This window comes from Dipodomys ordii, unplaced genomic scaffold, assembly GCF_000151885.1.
Source record: "Dipodomys ordii isolate 6190 unplaced genomic scaffold, Dord_2.0 Scaffold7, whole genome shotgun sequence".
Taxonomy (NCBI): domain Eukaryota; kingdom Metazoa; phylum Chordata; class Mammalia; order Rodentia; family Heteromyidae; genus Dipodomys; species Dipodomys ordii.
In genome coordinates this window covers 431,210-454,456 of record NW_012267223.1, presented here as the reverse complement: position 1 = coordinate 454,456, position 23,247 = coordinate 431,210, and the positions used below count along the sequence as shown (strand labels likewise).

The window sequence follows — 23,247 nt, the reverse complement described above, 5'->3', positions numbered from 1 at the left end:
ACTCAGGAAGCTGAGATCTGAGGATAGAGGTTCAAAGCCAGCCTTGGTAGGAAAGTCTGTGAGACTTATCTCCAATGAACCACCAGAAAACTGGAAGTGGCTCTGTGGCTCAATGTGGTAGAGTTAGAGTTCTGGCCTTGAGCTGAAAGAAATCAGGACAGTGCCTAGGCCCTGAGTTCAAGTACCACAACCCACCAAAAAAATAAAAAATTAAAAAATAAAGGAAATATAGTCCAGACATATGCTCATCTACCCTTCAGGGTCTTGGACTCTACCCAGAAGTTGGATCGGAGGTCCTGGGGGGGGGGGTCTTTCTTCATTGGCCGTGATTGCTGGGGACCAGGCCACTGTGTGGGAGAACCGCGCGGCTGACAGAGGTGGGGCGGGAAGGGAGGGTGCCAGGGGAAGGCAGGCACCCAGAGGGTGGCCGGGAGCAACTCAGGAGTTCAGCCATAGCTTGCGACAGGAGGCAAAGTACTAAAGTGTGAGGCGCCCTGCCTGTGAGCCATGCCCACCGGAGACCCTCATCTGAAGAGCCGCAGACCGCCCTGGGCTTGGTCCCAGCAGGGCGGGCTGAGTGCAGCTCAAGGTGGGGTGCCCGCTCACCCTGTATACCTGCACATGCCTGCTCCCCATGGGATGCCGTGCTGGCCCTGTCCCACACCGCGGGCTCCTGGCCGAAAGAGAGAAAGAAGGTGTGGGCAGGAAGCATGGTGTTGGCTTTATGGGAGACACTTTATACACTGATTGAGCCTCCTGACCAACTTCCTTTTGCTTAGTGCTGTTTAATTTTCACCTTGTCTCCTTAATCTTTACTCTTGGGAAGATTTCTGTAGCCAGTGACGACCTGTGCAATACGCTGCTACCCCTATCTTTGTCTGGAGGAACATGTTGATTCGGGTCCTTTTGTGAGAGATATTGCATCCTGCCAGTCACCCAGCAAATCTCTTCCTTCTGCTTGTTCGCAGAAGGTTCTCCTGGTTCTCACACCAGACCTGAGATTGTCTGTCCAGTACAAGGAGACCGAGTGCCTTGGCGCATGTGTGGCACCGGTGTTTCCTGCAGTGCCATCTTGAACCTCTTGTTTGGGACAAGCGTAGTTTGTTGGCCCCGCAAGGGGCTTGGTGATTGCAGAAGACTTGCTTCACTGATGCAGTCTAGCCAACAAAAGTGGTTTCAAATCTCAACAACAGCAAGAACTCAAACCCCAAGTTCCCGATGTCACCTCTGCCTGTAGACACTCACATGGCTATGCAGACGGTGATAACCAGTGTCTGTTCACCTGTGCTTATGCACACATATCGAGAGCCAGCTGTGTGCCTGGGGCTGTGTTTACATAAGGCACCAAGGCAAGCACAGGAGGCCCCCGCCATGAGTACACCAGGAGGTAGCGCCCAGAGCCTGGCAGTATGCCGGATAGAGGGGCAGCCTGCCACTGCTCTGCGTACAAGGCAAGGCCACTGAGCCTGACACTGGAAGGGTGCACAGAAGATGACCAGGCGGTTCTTGGACTGGGCACAGAGAAAGGTAGGAGGAGGTTGGGGGCCGAGGGCCAGCAGCTGAGTAGGAACCAATCAGACCTTTGACTGACCGGGTTGCACTAAGAAGTCACGTCCAGAGACAAGGAGTGTGCAGGGTCAGTGGGAAGCTGTCGGAGTGTTAAGTGGTGAGACATGCAGTTTTAGAGAGAGAGGGAAAATGGCTGGGTGGTCAGTTAGGGAGCTGTTGTAGTAGTCTAAGAACTAGTAGTGGTGGTATTGATGCTGACGGCATCAGTGTTGTTGTTGATGGTTGTGGTGATGGTGATGGGAAGGGTGGAAGGGTGGAATGGTGGCTTGACCTGGTGGTAGTGGGAATGCAAATGCAGGAGGTGGGTAGATGCAGCCAACAGGAGGGTCTGATGGATTAAGTTGAGCAGACGAAGGAGAGGAAGATGTTAGGTTTTGGTAGCTAGCTGGGTGGCTAGCAGGAACACTCCTGTGGATGGCGGAGAGTGGAGTGGTCCAGCAGGGAACACACCGAAGCTATTTCTGCTAACATCTCTAATAAAAATACCTCCACACACCACTAGGTTTATTCACTTGTGGGAACAAGCCTTGTCAGGGTGCTCTGGAAATGAGAGTACATAGACCGTGTAGCCCGTTCCATAGAAACTGTACAGTGACCGCTTTGCTGTTTAAAAACTATGACTTGCTTGGCTTGAACTCAGGGCCTTGAGCTCTTAGCTTTTTCATTGAAGGCTAGCATTATGCCACATCTCCACTTCCAGCTTTTTGGTGGTTATTGGAGATAAAAGTCTCACAGATTTGTTTGCCTGGGCTGGCTTTGAACTGTTGTCCTCAGTTCTCAGCCTCCCAAGCATCTGGTATTACAGATGTGAGCCACTGGTACGCAGCCTTTTTTTTTCTTCCCTCCCTTTAAAAAAATTACATCTAGGGATGGGAATATGGCTTAGTGGGAGAGTGCTTGCCTAGCATGCATGAAGCAGTGGGTTCGATTCCTCAGTACCACATACACAGAAAAGGCCGGAAGTGGCGCTGTGGCTCAAGTGGAAGAGTGCTAGCCCTGAGCAAAAAGAGGCTAAAGGACAGCGCCCAGGCCCTTATTAATTCAAGCCCAGGACTGGCAAAGATAAAATAAAATTAGATCCATCCATCCATTTATCTCACCTATTCTTATTTCATTCCAACTCCCTGAAGTTGGACGTCTGCACAGGGCTAAGGGTGAAAGATCTCCCTGGGAAGTGCTGTGCAGAGAGCGTGGGGCCTTCTCCCCCAGCATTTCATTGGAAGTTCATATTTCTTTTTGGTGAGAGGGGAGGAGCTTGGAGCAGAACTAGCCTGTTCCCTATATATGCATTCCGGACAGTCCTGAGATGGCGTCTCGGCATTGCAGCTCCTGGATCTGAACTTGCAGCCATGTGGCTGTTCCTAGTTGGTGGGGTGGGACAGCAGTGCTCAGGGCTCCCTTGCCTGTTCTGCGGAGGTGAGCCGCCCCGCCCCGCCCCTCCCCTCCCCACCCCGCCCCTCCTGCGCACACACCCTCTCTGCGGAGGCGGGGCATGCCGCCCCTGCTTCACAGGGCTTCCTTGCCTGATTTGCAGTTTTGTGCAGTGCTTACCCAGTGGCAGAGCTCCCTTCCTTCCCAGGGTACACGGGCTGTGTTTGTGCAGCGCTCTTCTGCACGGTGACGTTCCCGCCCTAGGTGAGGGAGAGCAAGGGAAGCTGCTCGTGGACCGTGGCGTGGGCCGCAGGAGCGCCTCATGGTCTCAGTGTAGAAAGCTGCCCGGCCTGTCTGGGGCAGCAGGCCCCTGGGGGTCATCACCCAGAAGACAGAACCAAGAGTGCGCCCCTTCATCAAGCCCTCATCGACGCACAGTGCTGTGCGTCTTCTTCAGTCATTCTTCTACTCTCTTCCTTGGCTGCCGGCTTCAGAATTCCCTCGTGGACATTTTATTATGTCTTGAAATTTGGCTTTTCAGGAGCAGTGCCCAGCCCGGCAGGCAGTATTTTAGAGACTTGCTTTGTCATTTTGTATGCCCAGTGCAAAAGGCCGTAAATCCCCCAAATGCCCAGCTGCCTCTCCACCGCTGCGTTTCTCACGCATGCAGCCATTATCCAGGCGTCCTCGCTTTGAAACAAAACCTCACCATGGTGTGGTGACATTTAATTTAGTGTTTCTCATTTCAAAGCCCTTAAAAATATTAATTAATTCCTGTCAACCCCAGGAGGCACATTATTAATACCCGAAGTGCCTTTCACGCTGCTCCGTTAATGTATCCTCTTGGTGTGTCGGGTAAGAAAATGAGGCTGAATTGTTTTTTTGTAGCCCCACGAGACAAGACCTTGCTGGAGCCAAGGTCAGAAATAATGAATCCCTAATTTTATTGCTGTCTCAGAGTCGCCTTGTGTATGGTTTGGGAGTCACCTCAGGAGACAAAGAGCAATTTCCCCCGCAGTGGAACTGTGACTTCACAGATCTGAGCTCCGTAGCCATGCGGAGGAGCACAGAATCAAGACAAAGTGCTGCCACAGGAACGTAATGCATGAGACGTGGACTGGAGGCAGGAGCACTTGACATTTTCCTAGGAAGCCGCCCAGTGACTTGAGGACCTCGGCAGCCAGGTTGTGGGGCGCAGGCACCAGAAGATCGATAGGCAGGTTTGATCAGTATGAAGATTAGCAGTTGGGCCTCCTCTCATTGGGAGACCTCACCTTTGAATGGCTCTCCTCCTCACTCAGTAGCCTGACAGCCGGGCAGCAGCCTCAGGCAGATGGGAGGCCTGGGGCACAGGCCTTGCTGAGGACTGTCAGGTCCTTTCCGATCTGTCCAAAGCTCAAGCCTTCAGCGGGTGTGGGGACATTGTGGGGGGATGGGGGGACGGCGGAGGTGTCTTACGTTCTTTTGTTCTGAGCATAGTGTCTCAACGCCTGTAATCCTAGCTGTTCGAAAGGCAGAGGTCTCAGGATTTCAGTTTGAGGCTCGTCCAAGCCAAAAGAGATTCACAAGACTCCCATCTCGAGCACTGGTGGGCACGGTAGTGCCCAGCTGCCATCCCTAGCAACGTGGGGAGCCCAGGCAGGAGGGTTACACCTCAGCTCAGACCAGATAGGAAGCAAGACCTTACCTCAGAAACAAGCAATGCAGAAAGCAGATAGAAGTGTAGCTCAAGTGAAGAGTGCCTGCCTAGCAAGCATGAGGTCCTGAGTTCAGTCCCCACCACTGTCAAGAAAAAAGAGAGCCAAGTGGCTAGGCTGGTATGATGGCTCCCACCTGCCCTCCCGTCGCTCTGGAAGTGGAGGCAGAGAGATCCTGGCGTGAGACTAGCCCAGACAAAAGGGAGACTTCATGTAACAAGCTGGGGATGGTAGCCCACACCTGGGATCACAGCTAGGCCGGAAATTTCGGTGGGCAGAAAGATCACGGTTTGAGACTGCTCAGGCAAAAACACACAAGACTCTACCCCGAGATCAATGAAGTCACAGAAGAGCTGGTGGTAGAGTTCCTGCCTCACACACACAAGGCCTGAGTTCAAACCTCAGGGCCACAAAGGACAGATCCAAAACAGAGCCCAAACTGCTTCATAGAAGCAGAGCCCTGGTGACCCTCTCCCCTCGGAGCCGTGAGCGCGCGGTGTGGCCTTGCTCTGTGCCTCCCTGAGTCCGAGGCGTTCCCTACACTGCTGTTGGCGCCGCACCTGTGCCAGCTGCGCCTGCGCCAGCTGCGGCCGTCCGGCAGTAACCGAGGTGGTGACGAGGCGGCAGCCAACGTGAGCGCTTCCGGGCATTTGGAGTCACAGGCCCAGGAGATGCGGCTGACAGGTCCTCATGGGTAGGAGAATCAGCATGCACTAAGGCTTCCTTGCGTGCTTTGTTCACGTCGGTGAGGATGGTGGAGGCCCCCGACACTACATCAGCGTCCACAGGAAGCTTTGCCCACGCCTGCTCTGGTCAGCCCTGTGGCGGGAAGACACGGCCCACATTCCAGGCACTGCCAGTGCTCAGCCTCCTGCCACCAAGTTCCCTGGGGTGCAGGGGAGGGGACCCCTTTTCCTTGTTTCTTCCTGGTCCACTCACTTGCTTCTAGCTCTCCCTAGCCCCCTGCCCATGCCTCGGGTAAGGGTTTTGTTGGAAGGGGCAATGTTGATGGTGCCTCTGTGGGTCACACGCCCCACCACGCCGCTGGAGCCGCCCTGCTGTTGTGGGAACACCAGGGCCCGTCCCGCTGGGAGACCTCAGGCCTGCCTTCCGCCGTGTGCCCGTAGGACTTCCCGCCAGGGAGACCACGAAGACCACAGGCCTGCCTTCCGCTGTGTACTCCGTGTGACTTCCCTGTTATTTCTCTTGTTACTGGGTCAATACACTTTCAGGTTTTGTGTGTATGTATACATACAGATAAAACAAACAGCACTGATTGAGAAGATGGTTTTGGGTCCCACTTCTCCATCTAGCTGTTTCCTGCCGGAGCCGCCTGGAAAAGCCCCTGCAAGTGGGAAGCGCGTGCCCTGGTTTTGGTGCCCGCCCATCTGCCCCAGCCCCTAGAGCCAGTCTTGAGGACTGGTCCTGGCCTCTGCCCTGGGGCTGGGAGTGGTAGTTTCTTGTACATACGCAGCTTTGTTGTATCTTAACACACACATTATTTTATGTCTGCCAAAATGGGATATGATTTGCTGCTTTGTTTGGCCACAATAGTAGTTGAGATGCAGCGTGTCTGCTCTGTGTAGGCGTCTGCCAGTGGGCCACGCGCGTGGCTCGCCCTGGTCCTGTGCGTGGTCCTGTGCGTGGTCCTGGCCTTGGGGCGAGGGCCCTTGCTGTTGTGCTGGTGGCAAGCAATGTTCACAGAGTGAGCTGTGTGCCACTGCTGTCATCTGAAGATGGCGCCTCACCGTCGCTACTTCCAGCCTCTTTCTTGTTTCAGAACGCACTTACTTGGGTGGATACGTTAGCCAGTCATGACATCTGAAGAAGTGCTCCCTTCCTTGGGTGGGGATCGCGTGCTCTGTCTATCTGTAGAGTGTTTGCCAGCCGCATGGCTGCACCCAGGTGCCACCGCTTCCCACACCACTCTCCAGTACTTGTGCCGCTTTGATGTCAACTAGGATGCCATCATTTTGATTTGCTCCTTTACTAATTATTATAATTAATGTCGCTGACGATCTGATTGTCACTCACCAGCTAGTTGCCAGTGAGTATGTTGTAAAGCTGTTCAAAAACACACAGAAATATGCTCTGTGCCGAAGGGCACGCCCCCCAAACATAAGCAGTGACTGCCCTGCAGAGCTTGGCAGACCACGGGTGCGCCATGGGCTGGCTGCGTGAGCCAGTCTGGAGAAAGAAAACACTGTTTCCCACCAGAGGCGCTCAGGAGCTGGGCCTGGAGCAGACTCTCAGAACACACAGGTGGGGTATGGACAGCGATGGGCGCCTCCCCAGGCCCACCTCAGCACCGGTCCTCGCCTTCTCTGAGGGCCAGCCTTCACAGGGGGTCACATACTGCGCTGCCTGAGAGCTCGATTTTGAATTTGAAAACTTACATTATGCACAAGGGGTTTTCTCTGCGTCTCCTCAAGACAGCTTTTACCAATAGCATTCTGCTCCTGAGGGAGGAAGGAAGCTTCCAGACTTTGCCAGCCTGGTCCTGCCACCTCAGGCGGGCCCCCAAATTGTTTTGCTGTTCAGTAGCACTGTCGTTGGGAAACTAGTTTCTGGTTCCAGTAGACTTTGTTTATACAGATAAAAGATATCTGGAAAAAGAATTTTTCAGTTTCACCAGCTGTAGTTTGGACTTAGGGAGTTAGATGAAGCTAGACAGGGATATCCGCACAGAAGAGCAGAGGTCGGCCTACTTCCTGTTGTTTTCCTTGCGCTCTTCTCGCTCTCTCTCTCTCATGTACACATACGGCCATGCTTGGACATGGCCTGGTTCTTCACTTGTAACTGTCTTCCCTGTTCACATTTGTCATGTTGGCTGCATCCTGTTCAAGCTGTGTTGCCATGGGCTGCATTTTATTATTTACTTACCTAGAGACAAGAACTTGCCCTGCCTTGCTGTGTAGTCCAGGCTGGCCTCATGGCTGCTCTCCTCTTTTTTTTTTTTTTAACTTAAAAACAAATGTTATCATTGAGGTGATGCACAGAGGAGTCACAGTTACATAGCAGGTGATGCGTGCACTTCTTGCTGGACAGGGTCCTCTTGCCTCAGCCTTTGAGGAGTTGGGAACCAGAGCTAACACTTTTTGCTGTTGTTTTCTGTAGGTTCCGCGATTTCTTTGAGGCTCTCCTGCTGTGACACAGTGGTTAGGCTGGGGCTCTCCCGCTGTGGCACAGTGGTTAGGCTGGGGCTCTCCCACTGTGGCAGGGTGGTTAGGCTGGGGCTCTCCCGCTGTGACAGGGTGGTGGTTAGGCTGGGGCTCTCCCGCTGTGGCACAGTGGTTAGGCTGGAGCTCTCCCGCTGTGGCACAGTGGTTAGGCTGGGGCTCTCCCGCTGTGGCACAGTGGTTAGGCTGGGGCTCTCCCGCTGTGGCACAGTGGTTAGGCTGGGGCTCTCCCGCTGTGGCACAGTGGTTAGGCTGGGGTTCTCCCGCTGTGGCACAGTGGTTAGGCTGGGGCTCTCCCGCTGTGACAGGGTGGTGGTTAGGCTGGGGTTCTCCTGCTGTGACACAGTGGTTAGGCTGGGGCTCTCCCGCTGTGACAGGGTGGTGGTTAGGCTGGGGCTCTCCCACTGTGGCAGGGTGGTTAGGCTGGGGCTCTCCTGCTGTGGCACGGCGTTGGTTAGGCTGGGGCTCTCCCGCTGTGGCACAGTGGTTAGGCTGGGGTTCTCCCGCTGTGACAGGGTGGTGGTTAGGCTGGGGTTCTCCCGCTGTGGCAGGGTGATGGTTAGGCTGGGGTTCTCCCGCTGTGACAGGGTGGTGGTTAGGCTGGGATGCTGCTCGCCTCCTGGTGTAGCCCACTGGTTTCACACTTGCCACCTCTAACTTGCCCCAGGGAGTGTATAGATTTGCTCTTTCAGTTCCTTCCTGGGCATTTACCATTCAAAATAACTCACCAATGAGAAATGAATGTGAAGTAGAGAGACCCTTGTACCTCCAAGGCTGGACTCGGAGACAAAAAGTGCTATAAAAGTGAGAGTTCAGTGGTGGTCTCACAAGACGGGGCGTCTGTGTGATAGCTGTCCTGCTATCTGGATTACAACGGCAATGTCTACCTGAGGGTGAGGCTCCTCTCCCAACGCTTCATTGTCCTGAGTCCTGTGGGGCTCATCTTCTCTCCAGATGCCATCCAAGTTACATTACTTTCTCCTGGATAACTTGAATACATGCCCCTCTGGAGATTAATTGAATTTTAGAGGTGGGCTGGCGGTCTTTACTCTCTGTTTTTCTGTGGTGGTAAGGCTTTCTGGCCTTTCTACTCATTTTCTGTTTTCCCTCTGCTAATCAGCCTACATCCCTGCTAATTGATCTTGTTGATGAGTGTTCCAATGCATGAACTTTTGTCATGTCCACAGGTGGTGGTGGAAACAACCTGCTGGTTTTCTACTTGGAGTCAAATACCTCGTTTTGAAAATGGGCCAATAAATAAATTATATCTAACACCTATTATTTTCTAGTTAATATGAGCTTGAATAAAGTCAGCTTTCAAGCCATAGTGACTGTATTAGTGCTTCTTGTGGCTTGATTGGCTGCCTCTCTGAGCTTTGAGGACCACGCCTTGCTTTGTGGTCATCTGCCCCCCTCACCATTTTTGTTGGCTTTTGGGATGCCCGGGAGATCCTTCACACCAGGCATTTTCTGGTTTGTGTTTTCTTGGCTTTTCTTATATCTTTCCCCTCTCTCCACATGCATTTCAGTAGCACTTTGTCTGTAAGCTAGATTGTTGGGATATCTGTTTCCTGGGACTGGATTGAACATATGCATGGCCCAGGGAGAGCTGGAGCATGACCTCCCGTGGCAGGGGCTGTGTTCGCTGTCTCCCATCAGCCATTTTCCCTGGGTGTATGGACAACTCAAACAGTTCTTAAGCTCATTCTTAGGTTATTTAACCTTTTTTTTTTTTTTTGTCAGTTGTGGGGCTTGAACTCTGGGCTAGGCGCTGTCCCTCAGCTCTTCAGCTCAAGGCTACCGCGCTACTGCTTGAGCCACAGCGCCACTCCCAGCTTTTTCTGCTTATGTGGTGCTCAGGAATTGAACCCAGGGCCTTGTGCATGCAAGGCAAACACTCTACCACTGAACCATCTTTCCAGGCCCAGTTATTTCATCTTCTTTGTTGTTTTATTAGGGAGGTTTTCTTTGACAGAGAGGCCTTTGTTTATTGTTTGCGTATATCATTCATTATTCCTGGTCTTTTCATGTTAATTTCAGGGTCTGTGCATTCCAAGGTCCAGGCAGGGGCAGGCGGCAGGGCTTTGAGCTGGTGCTGAGGGCTAGGCAAGGAGCACTTTGCTTCCCTTTCAGCCTTGTTACTCTGCTAGTACTGCTGTGTCCACTACAGACCTCATCTGAGTGGCTCATCTCTGCTTTGTACTCCCTGCTTCTGACACAAAGCACTGGCCATCAGAGCAGCTGGGCGTCTGGCTGGGCCTGTGCTCCACATGGCAGCTCTGTTTATTTATGTCCTTGGTTATTCTCAGTGTCAGAGTGCTGAGTGAGCGAATGAGAGAGTGGCCTCTCGCTGCTGCCCTGTGGTGCAGAGCTGGGGCCTTTGTGCTCCCTGGGGACCTAAGAGTGTAGGAAGAGGCTTGTGACAAGTGTCTTCCTCTGCTGCAGGCCCGGTACAAGCAGAGCCTCGACCCCACTGTGGATGAAGTCAAGAAGCTGTGCACATCGCTGCGCCGGAATGCCAAGGAGGAGCGGGTCCTCTTCCACTACAATGGCCACGGCGTGCCCAGGCCCACGGTGAACGGCGAGGTTTGGGTCTTCAACAAGGTGGGTCTGCCCTCCATACCCCTCTGAAGCTGGGTCAGTTAGGGTACTGGCCACGGCCCCGCGTGCTCACAGCCACTGCCACGCATGAGTGCTTTATCTTCCCGTGTCCAAGGACAGACAGTCAGCTGCACTGCACTGACAGACAGTAACTTGGAAGGATAGGGCAGGGGACCGGTTTGTGTTGGAGTCTAATACATGTGTGCAGTGACGTGTTCTGTGTATGACATGCGCGGTGACACGCGCTGTGACCTCGGTACAAGGGAGTCTGGTTTTCTAGTTTGAACATTGACCAGAGGTCTTGGTTTTATTAGCATCTTCTTGTGCAAATCAGTCATTTGTTTAGCCATCCTGGGCCAAGTGGCAGCCTGGTCTTGATAGGCAGCTCGGAATGTGGCACGCGATTTACAAGCTGGAGCTTTGCTGCCCCACTTTGTATTTAGCACCAAGACAGTTGAACCTGATTCCTCATGGTAGAGGACTCAAAGAGGAGTGAGGCTCAGTGTCCTACTGGGTGCCTTGTGCCTTGCGTTGTCCTGTTTACCTGCTGGTGCTTGGCACAGGATATACTACAGGATTGGCTGGTAAGACAACTAAGAGGCCTAGAGGAGAGTTCCCGGACCTGTTCTGGAGGGTGCAGCCAACAGGGAGCCTGAGGGCTCTGACTCAGCCCCTCCTGCAGGGCTAATACGCGTCTCCCTTTCTCAATGTCTTGGTACCAGCCTTGTTTTATTATACATTGAGTACGTCCAGAACCATAATTGAGATAGATCGAATTTAAAGAAATATGGCATTAAAAAAAATAAACCATCAGGCAGCCGGGCATTGATGGCTCACATCTGTCATCCTAGCTACTCAGGAGGCTGACATCTGAGGATCATGGTTCAAAGCCAGCCCGGGCAGGAAAATCTGTGAGACTTATCTCCAATAAACTACTCAGAAAGGGGCTGGGAAGGTGGCTCAGTGGTAGAGCACTTGCCTTGCATGCATGAGGCCCTGGGTTCAATTCCTCAGCACCACATAAGCAAAAAGAAAAAAGCCGGAAGTGGCGCTATGGCTCAAGTGGTAGAGCGCTAGCCTTGAGCTGAAGAGCTGAGGGACAGCGCCCAGGCCCAGAGTTCAGGCCCCACAACCAGACTCAAAAATAAAAAAAATAAATAAATAAACTACTCAGAAAAGCTGGAAGTGGTGCTGTGGCTCAAGTGGTAGAGCTCTAGTCTTGAAGACAGAGAGGCTCAGGGACATCGCCTAGGCCTTGTGTTCAAGCCTCAGGACCAGCAAAAACAAATAAACCACCAGGAGTCTGCCAGTATACTTCTCAGAGACTTCTGAGTTCCTGTATATTCATCGTCCCTCCCTCCCTTGGTCCCTCCCTCCCTCCCTCTTGGAAGACTGGTGCAGGAATCATTGAGCTTCCTGTTACTAGACCCCATGCCTGTCTGGATCAGTGGACATGGATTAATGCTCATGGATTAAAACCGTCAGATAGTTCTAGAAATGGAAGTTGGGATGTTTCCTGTTGGTATAACCACTCCCCCTCCCCCTGGGAGGTAGACAGTGGTCTGGGTGTTTCCTGTTGGTATAATGGGAACCCTCTTGAGAGTGCAGATACTGAGGTCAGGATATTTCCTGTTGGTGGGTTGGGTTGAGATTGTTCTGTAGATATGGACACTGGTCAGGGTGTTTGCTATTAGTGGGGTGGGTTCCATCCTGTGCATACAGACAGCCAGGTTTGGGGTATATACTATTAGGGAATGGACTACTGGGTGGGTGTAGACATAGGAGTCAGGTTGTTTCCTGTTGGTGTAATGGCATCCTTTAGGTCAAGGTGTTTGCTGTTGGTGCTGTGGGACCGTCCTGCAGGTGAAGACATGAGGGTCTTCCCATGGGTATACACGCTGGCCCAGTGCCTCCTGTTGGCAGATGAGAACCATCTCGTGGGTGCAGACACCGACTGGTCTGGGTGTTCCTGATGGTGGATCGGGACTATCCTGGGTACACAGACAGCAGGGTCACGTTGTTTCCTATTAGTGAGTGGAAACCTCCTGTGGAAGCTGGCATAGAAGCTGGGGTGCTCTTGTATGGACAGAGACTGTTGCTCTGTTTTGCTTTTGCGCATTTGCTTCTCTGGCTCAGCCTTCTGTTCTGAAGATGGATGCTTTTCGTGTGTAGCCAGGATGTCTTCCTGCCATTCTAGGTCTTCTGTGTTCAGATGTAAAGTGGGCCTCAACTGTGTCTTGTTTAATAGTGCCAGTGCTCGGCTCCCACCTTCCTGACCAACACTGGTTGTACCAGTTGGATGGGTGTAGAACTAGAAGATTGGGATGCAGCTTGGATTTCTCCAAAACCTGTTTATTGGTGAGCACTTGACTTAAGTGCTGCCGTGTAGCCTTCCTCTTCTGAAATGTGTGCTGGCTCCTATCCTTACTCCTCCCCTCCCAACCATATCTTTTTCTTGCTTACTTGAGAGAATTCTGTGTATTCCAGACATTGACTCTTCATCATTTTTATGAATTGGGACGGACTTCTCATGGTGCTCTTGATGGACAGGAGTTCATTTTGACGTAGTCACTTCTACTTCATGGAGTGGACTGTATCTTAGTAAGTCTGTATGCTGTGTGTTCCCCTAAAAGGCTTTCATCTACTTGGAAGTGATTTATTGTATCTAATGTGAGATGGGGGTCCAAGTTTACTTTTGCAAGTGGGCATTTACTATTCCACTGCCAGTAGCTCAGTCTGTCTACGCTGCTCTGCGGGTGTGTTTGGGACCTGTCTGTCCGTGACAGCATCAGCTCGATGGTCCACGTTTTCAGAAGCCACCTTTCTCTTTGTTCTATATGATGGTAACTAGGCCCTCTGGTCTCCGTGACAGCACTGAAGCATATGCCTTATTGATCGTAATAATTTGTCAGTATATTTCTTGTTTTTCTCCTAATAGACTGTGATGTCATCTGCAAACAGTGACAGTTTTATTTCTTCCTTTCCAGTTAGCTCTTTTTATTTATTGCTCTGGTTTTTTCCACGCTGGCTGGCTTGCTCATACCTCCAGGAAACGGAAGCACTGATCGGAGGCTTTTTGTATGTGTTGAGTGGTGTTATGTGACTAAGAGTGCATCCACCTTCCATTCTAAGGATAGCCAACTTGTCATTATGAATTATGTTCATACATGATTTAACTCAGCTTGTGGAATTTACATCTGTGTTTAGTGTTTCCCATCTGTGTTCACAAGTGAGATTTGCCTGGGAAGCGCCCCCCCACCCCCTTCTCGCTGTCTTTGCCTGACTTGAACGATCAATATTCAGTGGCCTTAGAAAATAAATGGGCAATGTGTCTTCTTGTCACATACACTGGAGTAGTTTTTGTAAAATTTGAAGTATTCATTGTGTGACTGCTGGTGGAACTTACAAATGAGGCTGTCTGGGCTGCCTGTTTCTTTGTCAAGAGGTCTTTGACTGCTGATCTAGATTCTTTCATGGTTAAAGAAAGAGCCATTCCAACTGAGCTTTCACCCGTGGGAATTTGTTGGCGCTTGTTGCTGTTCGTAACCCCTTATTACCCTGTCAGTGCCTGGGGTGTCTGTGAGAGAGGTTCCATTTGTCACTCTTGGTATGAATATACATGCCTTCTCTTGGTTCTTACTGAGGATCCAGAAGATAGAAGCCAGCAGAATGAAAATCTTTACACTTCCACCTGGGGCTGGCAGGCGCCCTGACACATTTGCTGGTTATCTCTCTGGGGGAGCCATGTCTGGGCTGCTTGAAAGACCTCAGGACACTAACAGAAGGGTGTTTCTCCACCTCCAGGCAGGCAATACCATTAAGTGGCTCAGGACTCTTAGCTTTTTTAGTTCTGTGATATCATTCCCTACGGAGTCCACATCTCTCCTCCCCCAGCTGTCTCACAGATGCATAGTAACACATGCTATTCTGCTCTGTGTTCACTCCTGGAACCCATGGCCCAGACCCTAGTCTCCTTGTCTTCACTCTGTTTTTTTGTTTTATTTTTGTTTTACAAGGCTTGGGGCTTGAACTCAGGGCCTAGACACTGTCTCTGAGCTTCTTTGGCTCAAGGCTAGTGCTCTACCACTTGAGCCATAGTGCCTCTTCCGGCTTTTTCTGTGTATGTGGTACTGAGGAATCAAACCCAGGATTCCATGCATGCTAGGCAAGCGCTCTGCCACTAAGCCACCTTCTCAGCCCCTCTTCACTCTTTTTTTGTTGTTGTTGTAGGTCGTGGGGCTTGAACTCTGGACCTGAGCACTGTCCCTCAGCTCTTAAGCTCAAGGCGAGCGCTCTACCGCTTGAGCCACAGCGCCACTTCCGGTTTTCGAGTGGTTTATTGGAGATCAGAGTTTCATGGACTTTCCTGCCCGGGCTGTCTTTGAACCTCGGACCTCAAATCCTTAGCCTCCTGAGTAGTTAGGATTACAGGCGTGCCACTGGCGCCTGGCTTCACTCTGTTTTATAGTTAGATTTATTTTGCTCTCTTCCTATGATGAGTTAGTTCATTTATATGTTGTTTTTTTTTGAAACATTAAAGGCTCTTGTTTTTAGAACAGCTTATTCCTCATGCTGGAACACTGGATAGTCCAACAGGCTCCCACATACTTTCCTTCCTTCTGCCTTCCCCTACTGTTGATATTTGCTTTGCTGTTTTTCATTTGTTGCTGTCAGTGAGTCAGTATTGATACATTGTTAATTAGCCTGTGTTTTACCCTAAGGTTCGGTCTGGGGGCAGAGAGGTATTAGCAGTGGGCTTGAACTCAGGGCCTGGGTGCTATCCCTAAGCTCTTTTGCTCAAGGCAACTTGAACACACCACTTGAGCCACAGCACCACTTCCTGTTTTCTGGTGGTTATTGGAGATGAGTCTCAAGGACTTACTGCCTGGGCTGACTCTTAACTATGATCCTCAGATCTCAGCCTGCTGAGTAGCTAAGATTACAGGCGTGAGCCACCAGGCCTGGCCTAAGGTTCATTCTTAGCATGTCTCTTCTGTGGATTTGCCAAATTCATAATCCATTTAGCTTTGCAGTGTCATACAGAATACTTCCACTACTCTTTGAAGGCCTCTGCAGAGGCTCCACCTCCGTCCCCGCTCTGTCCTTCCTCACCTCTTCCCTTTAGCTTTCTCTTTCTCAGTGCTCCATGAGTGGAGTCATACAGTCGTACACAGCCCTCCAGACTGGCCTCTTCTGCTACGGGCTCCTCTATGCTTTCACGCTTGCCACGTTCGTTCTTACGTTTACTTCAAGACCACTTAGTGCAGCTGTCTGGGTAGGCTACAGTCTGCCCCTTCACTGAAGGGCACTTCAGGGCCTCCCAGTTCTTGGCAATGCTGAGTTCTACCCACCAGTTTTAAGTTTCAGTATTTATTGGTTAGTCAAAGAAGACTATCCAGATCTCCAACTAGGCTTCTGCATTTGTTTCGTGCTTTAAGTTGTCCATATTGCTGTATTTTCACACTCGTAGCTATGAAGGGCATATATACCCAGGATGGTTGTGTCTTCCTCACAGACCGCTGCCTATAAGAAATGTCCCTCTGCTCACCAGTAGGACTCGCGGTCTTGAAGCACACTTAGTGACTACTAACGCATCCCCGCTGGCTTTCTCCTGGATGGTTTGGGCATGGCTAGTAATTTCCTTTTCTTTCAAAAAGACCTCTCCCCATAAATACAAAGGGAAAGAAAAGAAAAAAGATAAAGCAGGATGCTCATGATAGGCCAGGCCATTAAAAAGTCTTAAAATTGGGAGGATTTTAAAACAATGGGGTAGCTGGAAAAGCCCCAAATATTTGGGAATCAAAGAGCAAATCATAAGGAAAAATGAAAATAATTAAAACCCAGTGATAATGATGAGACCACATAAAAATTTGTAGGATCCAGTTAAAACTGGAAATGTATATCATTTCAAATTCTTACCTTAGAAAGAAGCTTTAAGGGCAGAAAAGAATACAGTGGGGAACAAGTTGTAGAGACAGAAAACAGTGGTCAGATCTCTGGTCAGTAGGCCAAGGCAGGGAAAGCAAAAGCATGCTTGGTTAACATCGGGAATGAGAGAGCTGTATCACCACAGACCTTCTAGACATGAAAAGGTAAGGGAATATTGGTTTCTAACTATTGGATCCTTGGTGTGCATCTCTGAGCCTGTCAGGCCTGTAAGATCATAAAAGCAGTAGAATTTGTCTGTAGCACTAGGTCTGTCTTTATCAAGCTATCTTCTTCACTGTTCTCCTGTTAACTCATAGATTTGTCTCTTTATACATGGTATGCTATCAGAGGGACTGATGTTTGCCTAGGCCTATATGACCGCAAATGTAGTCTACCTCAAAATCCACTGTACCTGTCAAAATAAAGCACACATTATTCTGAACAACATACTGGAGAGGTGAAAGAGTAAGACTTAAAGGCCCTTAAGCATACCAGTCTCAGCTGAATACTTTCTCTTTGTAAATCACCATTTCTCTTCCTGGGTTCATTCTTCTGCCTCAGGGGAAAGCCAGGTTCAGGATTTGAGCACATTCTTGGTTGAGATTTCTCCTTGTCCCCTTTTTTCTTCCTCCCTCCTCTCTTCCCCTGTCTGTGTTACAGTCAATTAGGACTGGCACCATAGCCATTAAGAATTCACACATCAGAACATTCATGGGAGGGGCATTAATCTACGCCTTGAATGCTTCCAATTAGCTTTCAGGCCCTTCTCTGAAGAGAAGGGCTTTCCTGTGCTCTACAGAGTCCATCACGAGGAGCCTTCTCCAGTCTTTGCACCCAGTCACGAGGCCACACGCCTTTCCTGTTTGTGTGTAGAACTCCTTCTGCCTCCTTTTCCTTGATACATTGAACACAAAGCCGGAGTGTTACATGCCTTTGCATTTTGGTTTAAGATGATTTTTCATCCCCCCGTAAGTCTTCCTGTTATTTACACTCTGCCCCCATCCTCTTCTAGAAATGCCTTCAGAGGCCAAACTTGTTTCACACAGGGTCGTTAGGTGGGGATAAAAGGCCTGTCAGTATGGGGAAAGCAGAGGAAAAGCAGAACTCTGCTTCATCATACCGGATGTAAGCCTTGGTGCAAAGACAGACAATTGCATCTTGGTGTGTGAGGATGCGGCGAAGGGGTGTGAAGGTGTTCACCTGGCTGGAGAAGTGCCACACTCAGGAGGCAGAGGTGGGAGCAGGCTCCCCGAAGGCCTCTTGGGGGAGAGGTGCCAGGCCCAATCTTTAGAAGAGAACCCAGTGGAGTCCCTGTTGTGAGAAGGAGATCTGAGAACGGACCTGTGATCAAATAACAGCATGCACTGTTGGAAATGATGAGGACTCTGAGCTGCGGGAGCCAGGAGCCTAAGCTAGGAATTAGAAAAGCTACGTGACAGGGTGCCAGAGCTGGAGACACAGCGCCCGACTCAGGCAGAACGCACCTCACAGACTGCCGGGGCAGGAGGCTTCTCGGATCATCTGCTCTACCTCCTCCCTGTGAGGGAGGGATGTGGGCTGAGAGGAGCAGCAAGAGCAAGCCCAGCAGGAGGTTCTTGGATCCACGGACGAATCCCGCCAGCATGGCGAACTTAAATATTTGGGGCGCCTGTGGGTAGGCGTTGTGGCAGGCAGGCTGAGCTGGAGGCGGAGGCAGAGAGTGGGGCAGCTGAGATCCGGACTAGAGGAGAGTGCGGCAGGAAGACGGGACTTGCAGGTGTTCATGCCCGGGAGGGGGCGGTGTCTGGGGCTGTGAGTCTGGAGTTACAAAGACCAGGACAGAGGTGCTGCTAGGGCTCCAGCACTTGGGGAGTGGAGCCGAAGGAAAACTGGGACTACGGGGACCAGAAAGGATCTAGAGAGGGACGATATGAATATGTCGCCCCAAGTTTGGTGTTGGAAACTTAGTCCCTGAGTTCATATGCGGATGTAATTTTTAATTTTTTTCATCATCTTTTTTTTTTAAGTGTGTGTGTGGGGGGGTTCTGTACTGGGTGTGGTCCTTAGCTTTTTCCAACAAGGTTGGCACTCTACCACTTGAGCCACAGCTCCACTTCCAGCTTTTTGATGATTAATTGGAAATAAGAGTCTCACAGACTTTCCTGCCTAGGCTGACTTCCAACATTGATCCTCAGATCTCAGCCTCGTGAGTAGATTGTCTTACAAGTGTAAGACACCAGCTTTAGATTTTCTGTGTGTTCACAGCAGAACCCTCTCTCTGGGTCTTGCTGATGGTATTTTGAGGCGAGGCCTTGGGAAGGTCACTGTGGTGACGCTAGTGGTTTCGCAGGAAGAGAACCTAGAGCCAGGCTGCTTCCGGGGACCGTGTCTCACCACCTTGCACCGCAGCAAGGCCTCACCAGGCATCAGCTCCCTAATCTCGGACTCCAGCCTCCAGAACTGCGAGGAGTAAACTCCCTTCCCTTTGTGAGTTACTCATTCTGTGGCATTCTGTCATTCCAGCCGCAGAAAACAGAGACAGGGAGGAGGAGTAGGAAGGAACAGCTTCGAGGGGTGGCTCTTAGGCAGGAAGGAGTAGTTAGGCCACTGGAGATTTGGCTGAGAAGTAAATACCATTATTCAAAAGAGAACAGCCCATTGGTGAAAGGAGCGTGGTCCTTTGTTGAGAAGAGCACTTGAGGTTTCAGGGAACACAGTCTAGTTCTAGAGAAACAAGTCCTCATTTCAGAGAAGTTCCAAGAACACCTTCCGTCAAAGAGCTGGGACTGTGACTCAGATGCTCAGCCATATTCAAATGGCATCCTCTCAAAGGCTGGTTCCTGTCGAGCACCTTAAGGATGCAAGCTCCTTTTTTACTCAGACAGGAACCGAGGGCTCGTCTGGATCTTCACCAGCCTTCCCTAGTCTGTGGGCATAAATGCACACATGGTTCTCCAAGAGCTGAGGAGCTGTCTGCCTCCTGCACCGTGTTCTCTGGGTGTGCAGCATCCAGAAGCAGAGGCGGGAGGCGGCCCAGAGATGTTAGCCTGGGTGAAGTGGCACTTGCAAGCCAAACCCAGCATCAACAGCTTCTGGAGTGTAGTCGCGAGTGAACCCCAGCACCCTACAAGCTGCACTGCTTTTATACTGGCTTTTCTTAGCGCCTCTGCCATTTCTTTATGATAGTCAAATAATGGTCTACTCCACAAGTCATTCCAAATGAATACTATTTAATTAGTAGGATTTTTTGGTATTTTTAATCTGGCACTGTCACTGTCATATATATATATATATATATATATATATATATATATATATATATATATATGACTGTTCTTTCTAACATACTGCACAGTTACTTTTGTTGAAAAATGGATTGTAAAGGTTTTTAAATGTGTAATTGTCAGCCAAGTGCCAGTAATCCTAGCCCTAGCTACTCAGGAGGCTGAGATCTGAGGATCATGGTTCAAAGCCATCCTGGGCAGAAAGGTCTGTGAGACTCTTACTTCAATAAAGTACTCAGAAAAAGCCAGGAGTGGTGCTGAGGCTCAAGCGCTAGTCTTGAGCACAAAGAGGCTCAGGGACAGTGCCAGTTCAAGCCCTAAGACTGGCAAAAAAAGGGAAAAGATAAGAAAAAAGTAATTATTAGAAAGATACCTTTGTGATTTTAAAAACATTTCTGCCCGACCCCCCTTTTTTTGCTGTTATAATGGTTCCTTTTATCCATATTAAAAATGTAATAGGGTCCAAGAAGAAAAAAAGCCATTAATTTTGTTGTGAACTTCACTCTTCTTTTCTGTGAATTTGTAGCATGTTGTGTTTGCTTATAAGAGTAAAAATCCCTGTTAAAATACTGTTTCTTTGAGAGAAGTGCTAGAGATGTTAGACTCTTGAAGAGCTTAGAAGATCTTTTTAAGCACATTATTTCTTTCACACTGAAAGGTATAAAACCTTAGTTCCCACAGATGGCCTACATTTTACAGCCCTAGTTAGAGAGCTGGGGCTCCCTGCCCGCCTATGCCCAGCCCTCTGTGGTGCTTTGCCTCTGAGGCCTTGGCAGAGCGGGCCAGTGCCTTTTTCCTAAGCCTAGAAAAGGAAGTGGCTGGCTGGGCACCAGGTCACCTGGCACCTAAGAGAAGCACTGTATCTGTGCCCTCTGCAGTGGGCTGTGTTGGGTTCCTTCTGCATTAAGAAGCACGCTCCACTCTCCATTTCGAGTCCAGTTTCACATGCTGGGGAGGAGGCAGTGCTGGGCGGGGGAGGGTTGTGAGGAGGAGGTGGGCTGCAGGGTCGGGGAGGACCTCGACCGGGTTCCGAGCCTGTCTTCTTAGGGCTCCTGCCATAAAACCTGTGCAGCTGCGCAGAGGAGCACATTGTAGATCTCAACTAGATGGGCAGGAAGGGGGGACAGAATGGCAGACCTAGGAAGGTCAAGGATGAAAAGGGATGCCTCTACTGGACACCAGTAGCTCACCCCTGCAAGAGTAGCCAGCTGTTCAAGAGGCTGAGATCTGAGAGTCACAGTTTGAGGCCAGCCTGGGCAGAAAAGTCCTGGATAGACTCTTACCTCTAATTAACCACTCAAAAACTGGAAGCAGCACCCTGGCTAGAGTGCTAGCCTTGAGCAAAAGACCTTTGGGACAGTGCCTAGGCTCTGAGTTCAAGCCCCACAATCAAAAGAGGAGGAGGAGAGAGGGGTGGAGGGGGAGGAGGAGGAGGGGAAGAGGGGAAGGGGGAGGAGGAGGGGGAGGAGGAGGAGCCACCTCTCAGATGACTGTTCCCGCCCATTGAATTCCTGGCATCACCTAAACAGAATGGGCAAACAGCCTTCCGGTTCCTTTTTTCTAGGTAGATTCTTTTCGGCTTGAGAGCCGCTGCAGAACACAGACTATTGATCCTTTGCCCCTATTTTAAGATTGACATGAAGTTGTGGGAAGGATAGAGCAGGATAGAGAAATGAGACAGGGAAATTAAGATGAATAAATATTAAAAGGGCTAGAGTCGGGCAGTAGGACCAAGAAATTAAAAACGGAACAAAACAAAGCAACTAGCTCTCCATACCTACTTTGAGATATTGAGCTCAGAGCTTGGGAGACAGGCGAAGGGGCTGGAGGGAGCCATTGCTCATGGATTGCTCTTCCCCTGCTGTGTGGAGATGCCCCCCTCCCTCCCCCGCGCCATCAGCTGGACTTCCTTTCCAGTCTTTCATTTAACTATGTTTGTTACTATTAGTGGGGATGCATGAATATTAATGCCATTCATTTTGTTGCTTAAATTATTCTAGCTCAGACCACCAGTAGCTCTTTCAGGTTGATTTTGGTGTCTTTTGATAATGGCTTTTTTTTTTTTAAGTTTCAGGATATTTTGATTCTCAGATGATCCCACGCATGGCTAGTGGGAGCTCCTTTAGGCTGACATCTATGTTCTTTTGATGTGTCCCTGTCACTTTGTATGCAACTAAAATGGGCTAATCTTCTAAGAATTTGGGTGATGTTCTTGGGTAACAGACTTTTTTCTAGTTTTCTCCGCAATGTGGTTTTTGCCATAAAAAAAAATAGAGACTGATTTGAGGCGTGTTTTATTTCAAAAGCAACTAACTTGTATTTGCACATAGAAGGGGGCAGAGGGAGCCTGGAGCAAAAAGTGTGTAAACCAGTGGCGTGGGCATAAGAAGTGGGGAGGCAGTGTGGCGAAAAGCCAGTCAGCACAGCAAGAGCCTCTGACCCAGGCTGCACCTGTCTTTCTCGAAATCCCCCGGGGTGAGGGAAGAAGAGCCCGAGGAAGGGTGGATGGTGGGGAAGAAAGCAGAGAGAGGAGGAGGGCGGAAAGAAAGGGAACAAAGGATGATGGGAAGGAGTAGAAAGAAAGGAAGTAGTAAGTTGGGCTACTTTGAATTTCCTCTTAAGTGTGTGAATCAAATAAGGCAAAGCCGCAGTGCTGGTCTTTGGCCGGCCTTCCTGTGAGGGCCTGTGATGTGATGGCTGGGTCAAGCCAAGGGAGGCCGCGGGCACCAGCTCTGCCACTCCTCCCGGCACATCGAGGGTCTCCCCTCCCCCCACGAACGGCGAGTACGGCTGGGCGCTCCCAGCTGTGCTGCCCTTGGGGTTGGCACAGCAAGTGAATTATTTTCCCCTGATGTTAACTATAACCTGGCAGATGAAGTGGATTTTAATGAATTAATTATCTAAAACCCATTTTTGTTTCTTTGTTTGAAATGAAAATATGGCCTTCGGTGTGTTTTCTCAAGAGAAAGGAGAGTTGCTTTGATTTGGATTCTGCGCTGGTCTTGCGTGGGTGTGGAGCTGGCGCCGTGCGCAGCGCTCGCTCGCTCGCTCGCGCTGGGAGCAGCAGGGATGGAGGACAGTTGCTCTGTGGGTGTGGGTCCTGTGCCCCGCTCCTGCCTCCGGCGCTCGTCCCACACTGCCAGCCTCGGCTCACAGCTGCCCTTTGCCAGTTTGCAGGACCATAACTCCAGCCTGGAGCTTGACAAACTACCCAGGACCTTTCTGAGAGGAGCTATGAATCTGCATGTTCTTGTTCTCGTAAGGACTCATTCTCAAAGGTCATTCTCCTCACTGTGATTTGATAGAGCTGATCTTAATACTCCCTAAGGGATAGGGACATCTGAATTGTTGCTGTCTTAACAAAACTTGACAGATACAGCTAATGTACCTAATTGTCTCTCTTTCAAGGCACTGGTTCTCACACAGGGAGGTTCCTCCTTGCCAGGGACATGTGGTGGCGCCTGGAGACCTTGGTTGTTTCCCCGTGCACACGCCTGTGTCTGCGTGGGGATGGGGGAAGGGAGGGGTTCTGGCATGGAGGGCAAAGCCCAGGGATGCCTCTGGACGTGGTGTAGTGTACAGGACAACCCCCGGAGGGTGGAGAGATGCCTCCCGAGATGCCACGGACGCAGCAGGGTG

General features: G+C 50.4%; 1 protein-coding gene across 1 annotated transcript in view; it reads left to right on the top strand.

The window, feature by feature from the left end:
• Window positions 1-23,247, top strand: part of Rptor (regulatory associated protein of MTOR, complex 1) — a 339,456-nt gene that overhangs the window by 137,660 nt on the left and 178,549 nt on the right. Inside the window, exon 4 of the mRNA XM_013036239.1 lies at window positions 10,262-10,420. Within this exon, the coding sequence (XP_012891693.1) occupies window positions 10,262-10,420 (159 nt within the window). The remainder of the gene's footprint in view (window positions 1-10,261; window positions 10,421-23,247) is intronic.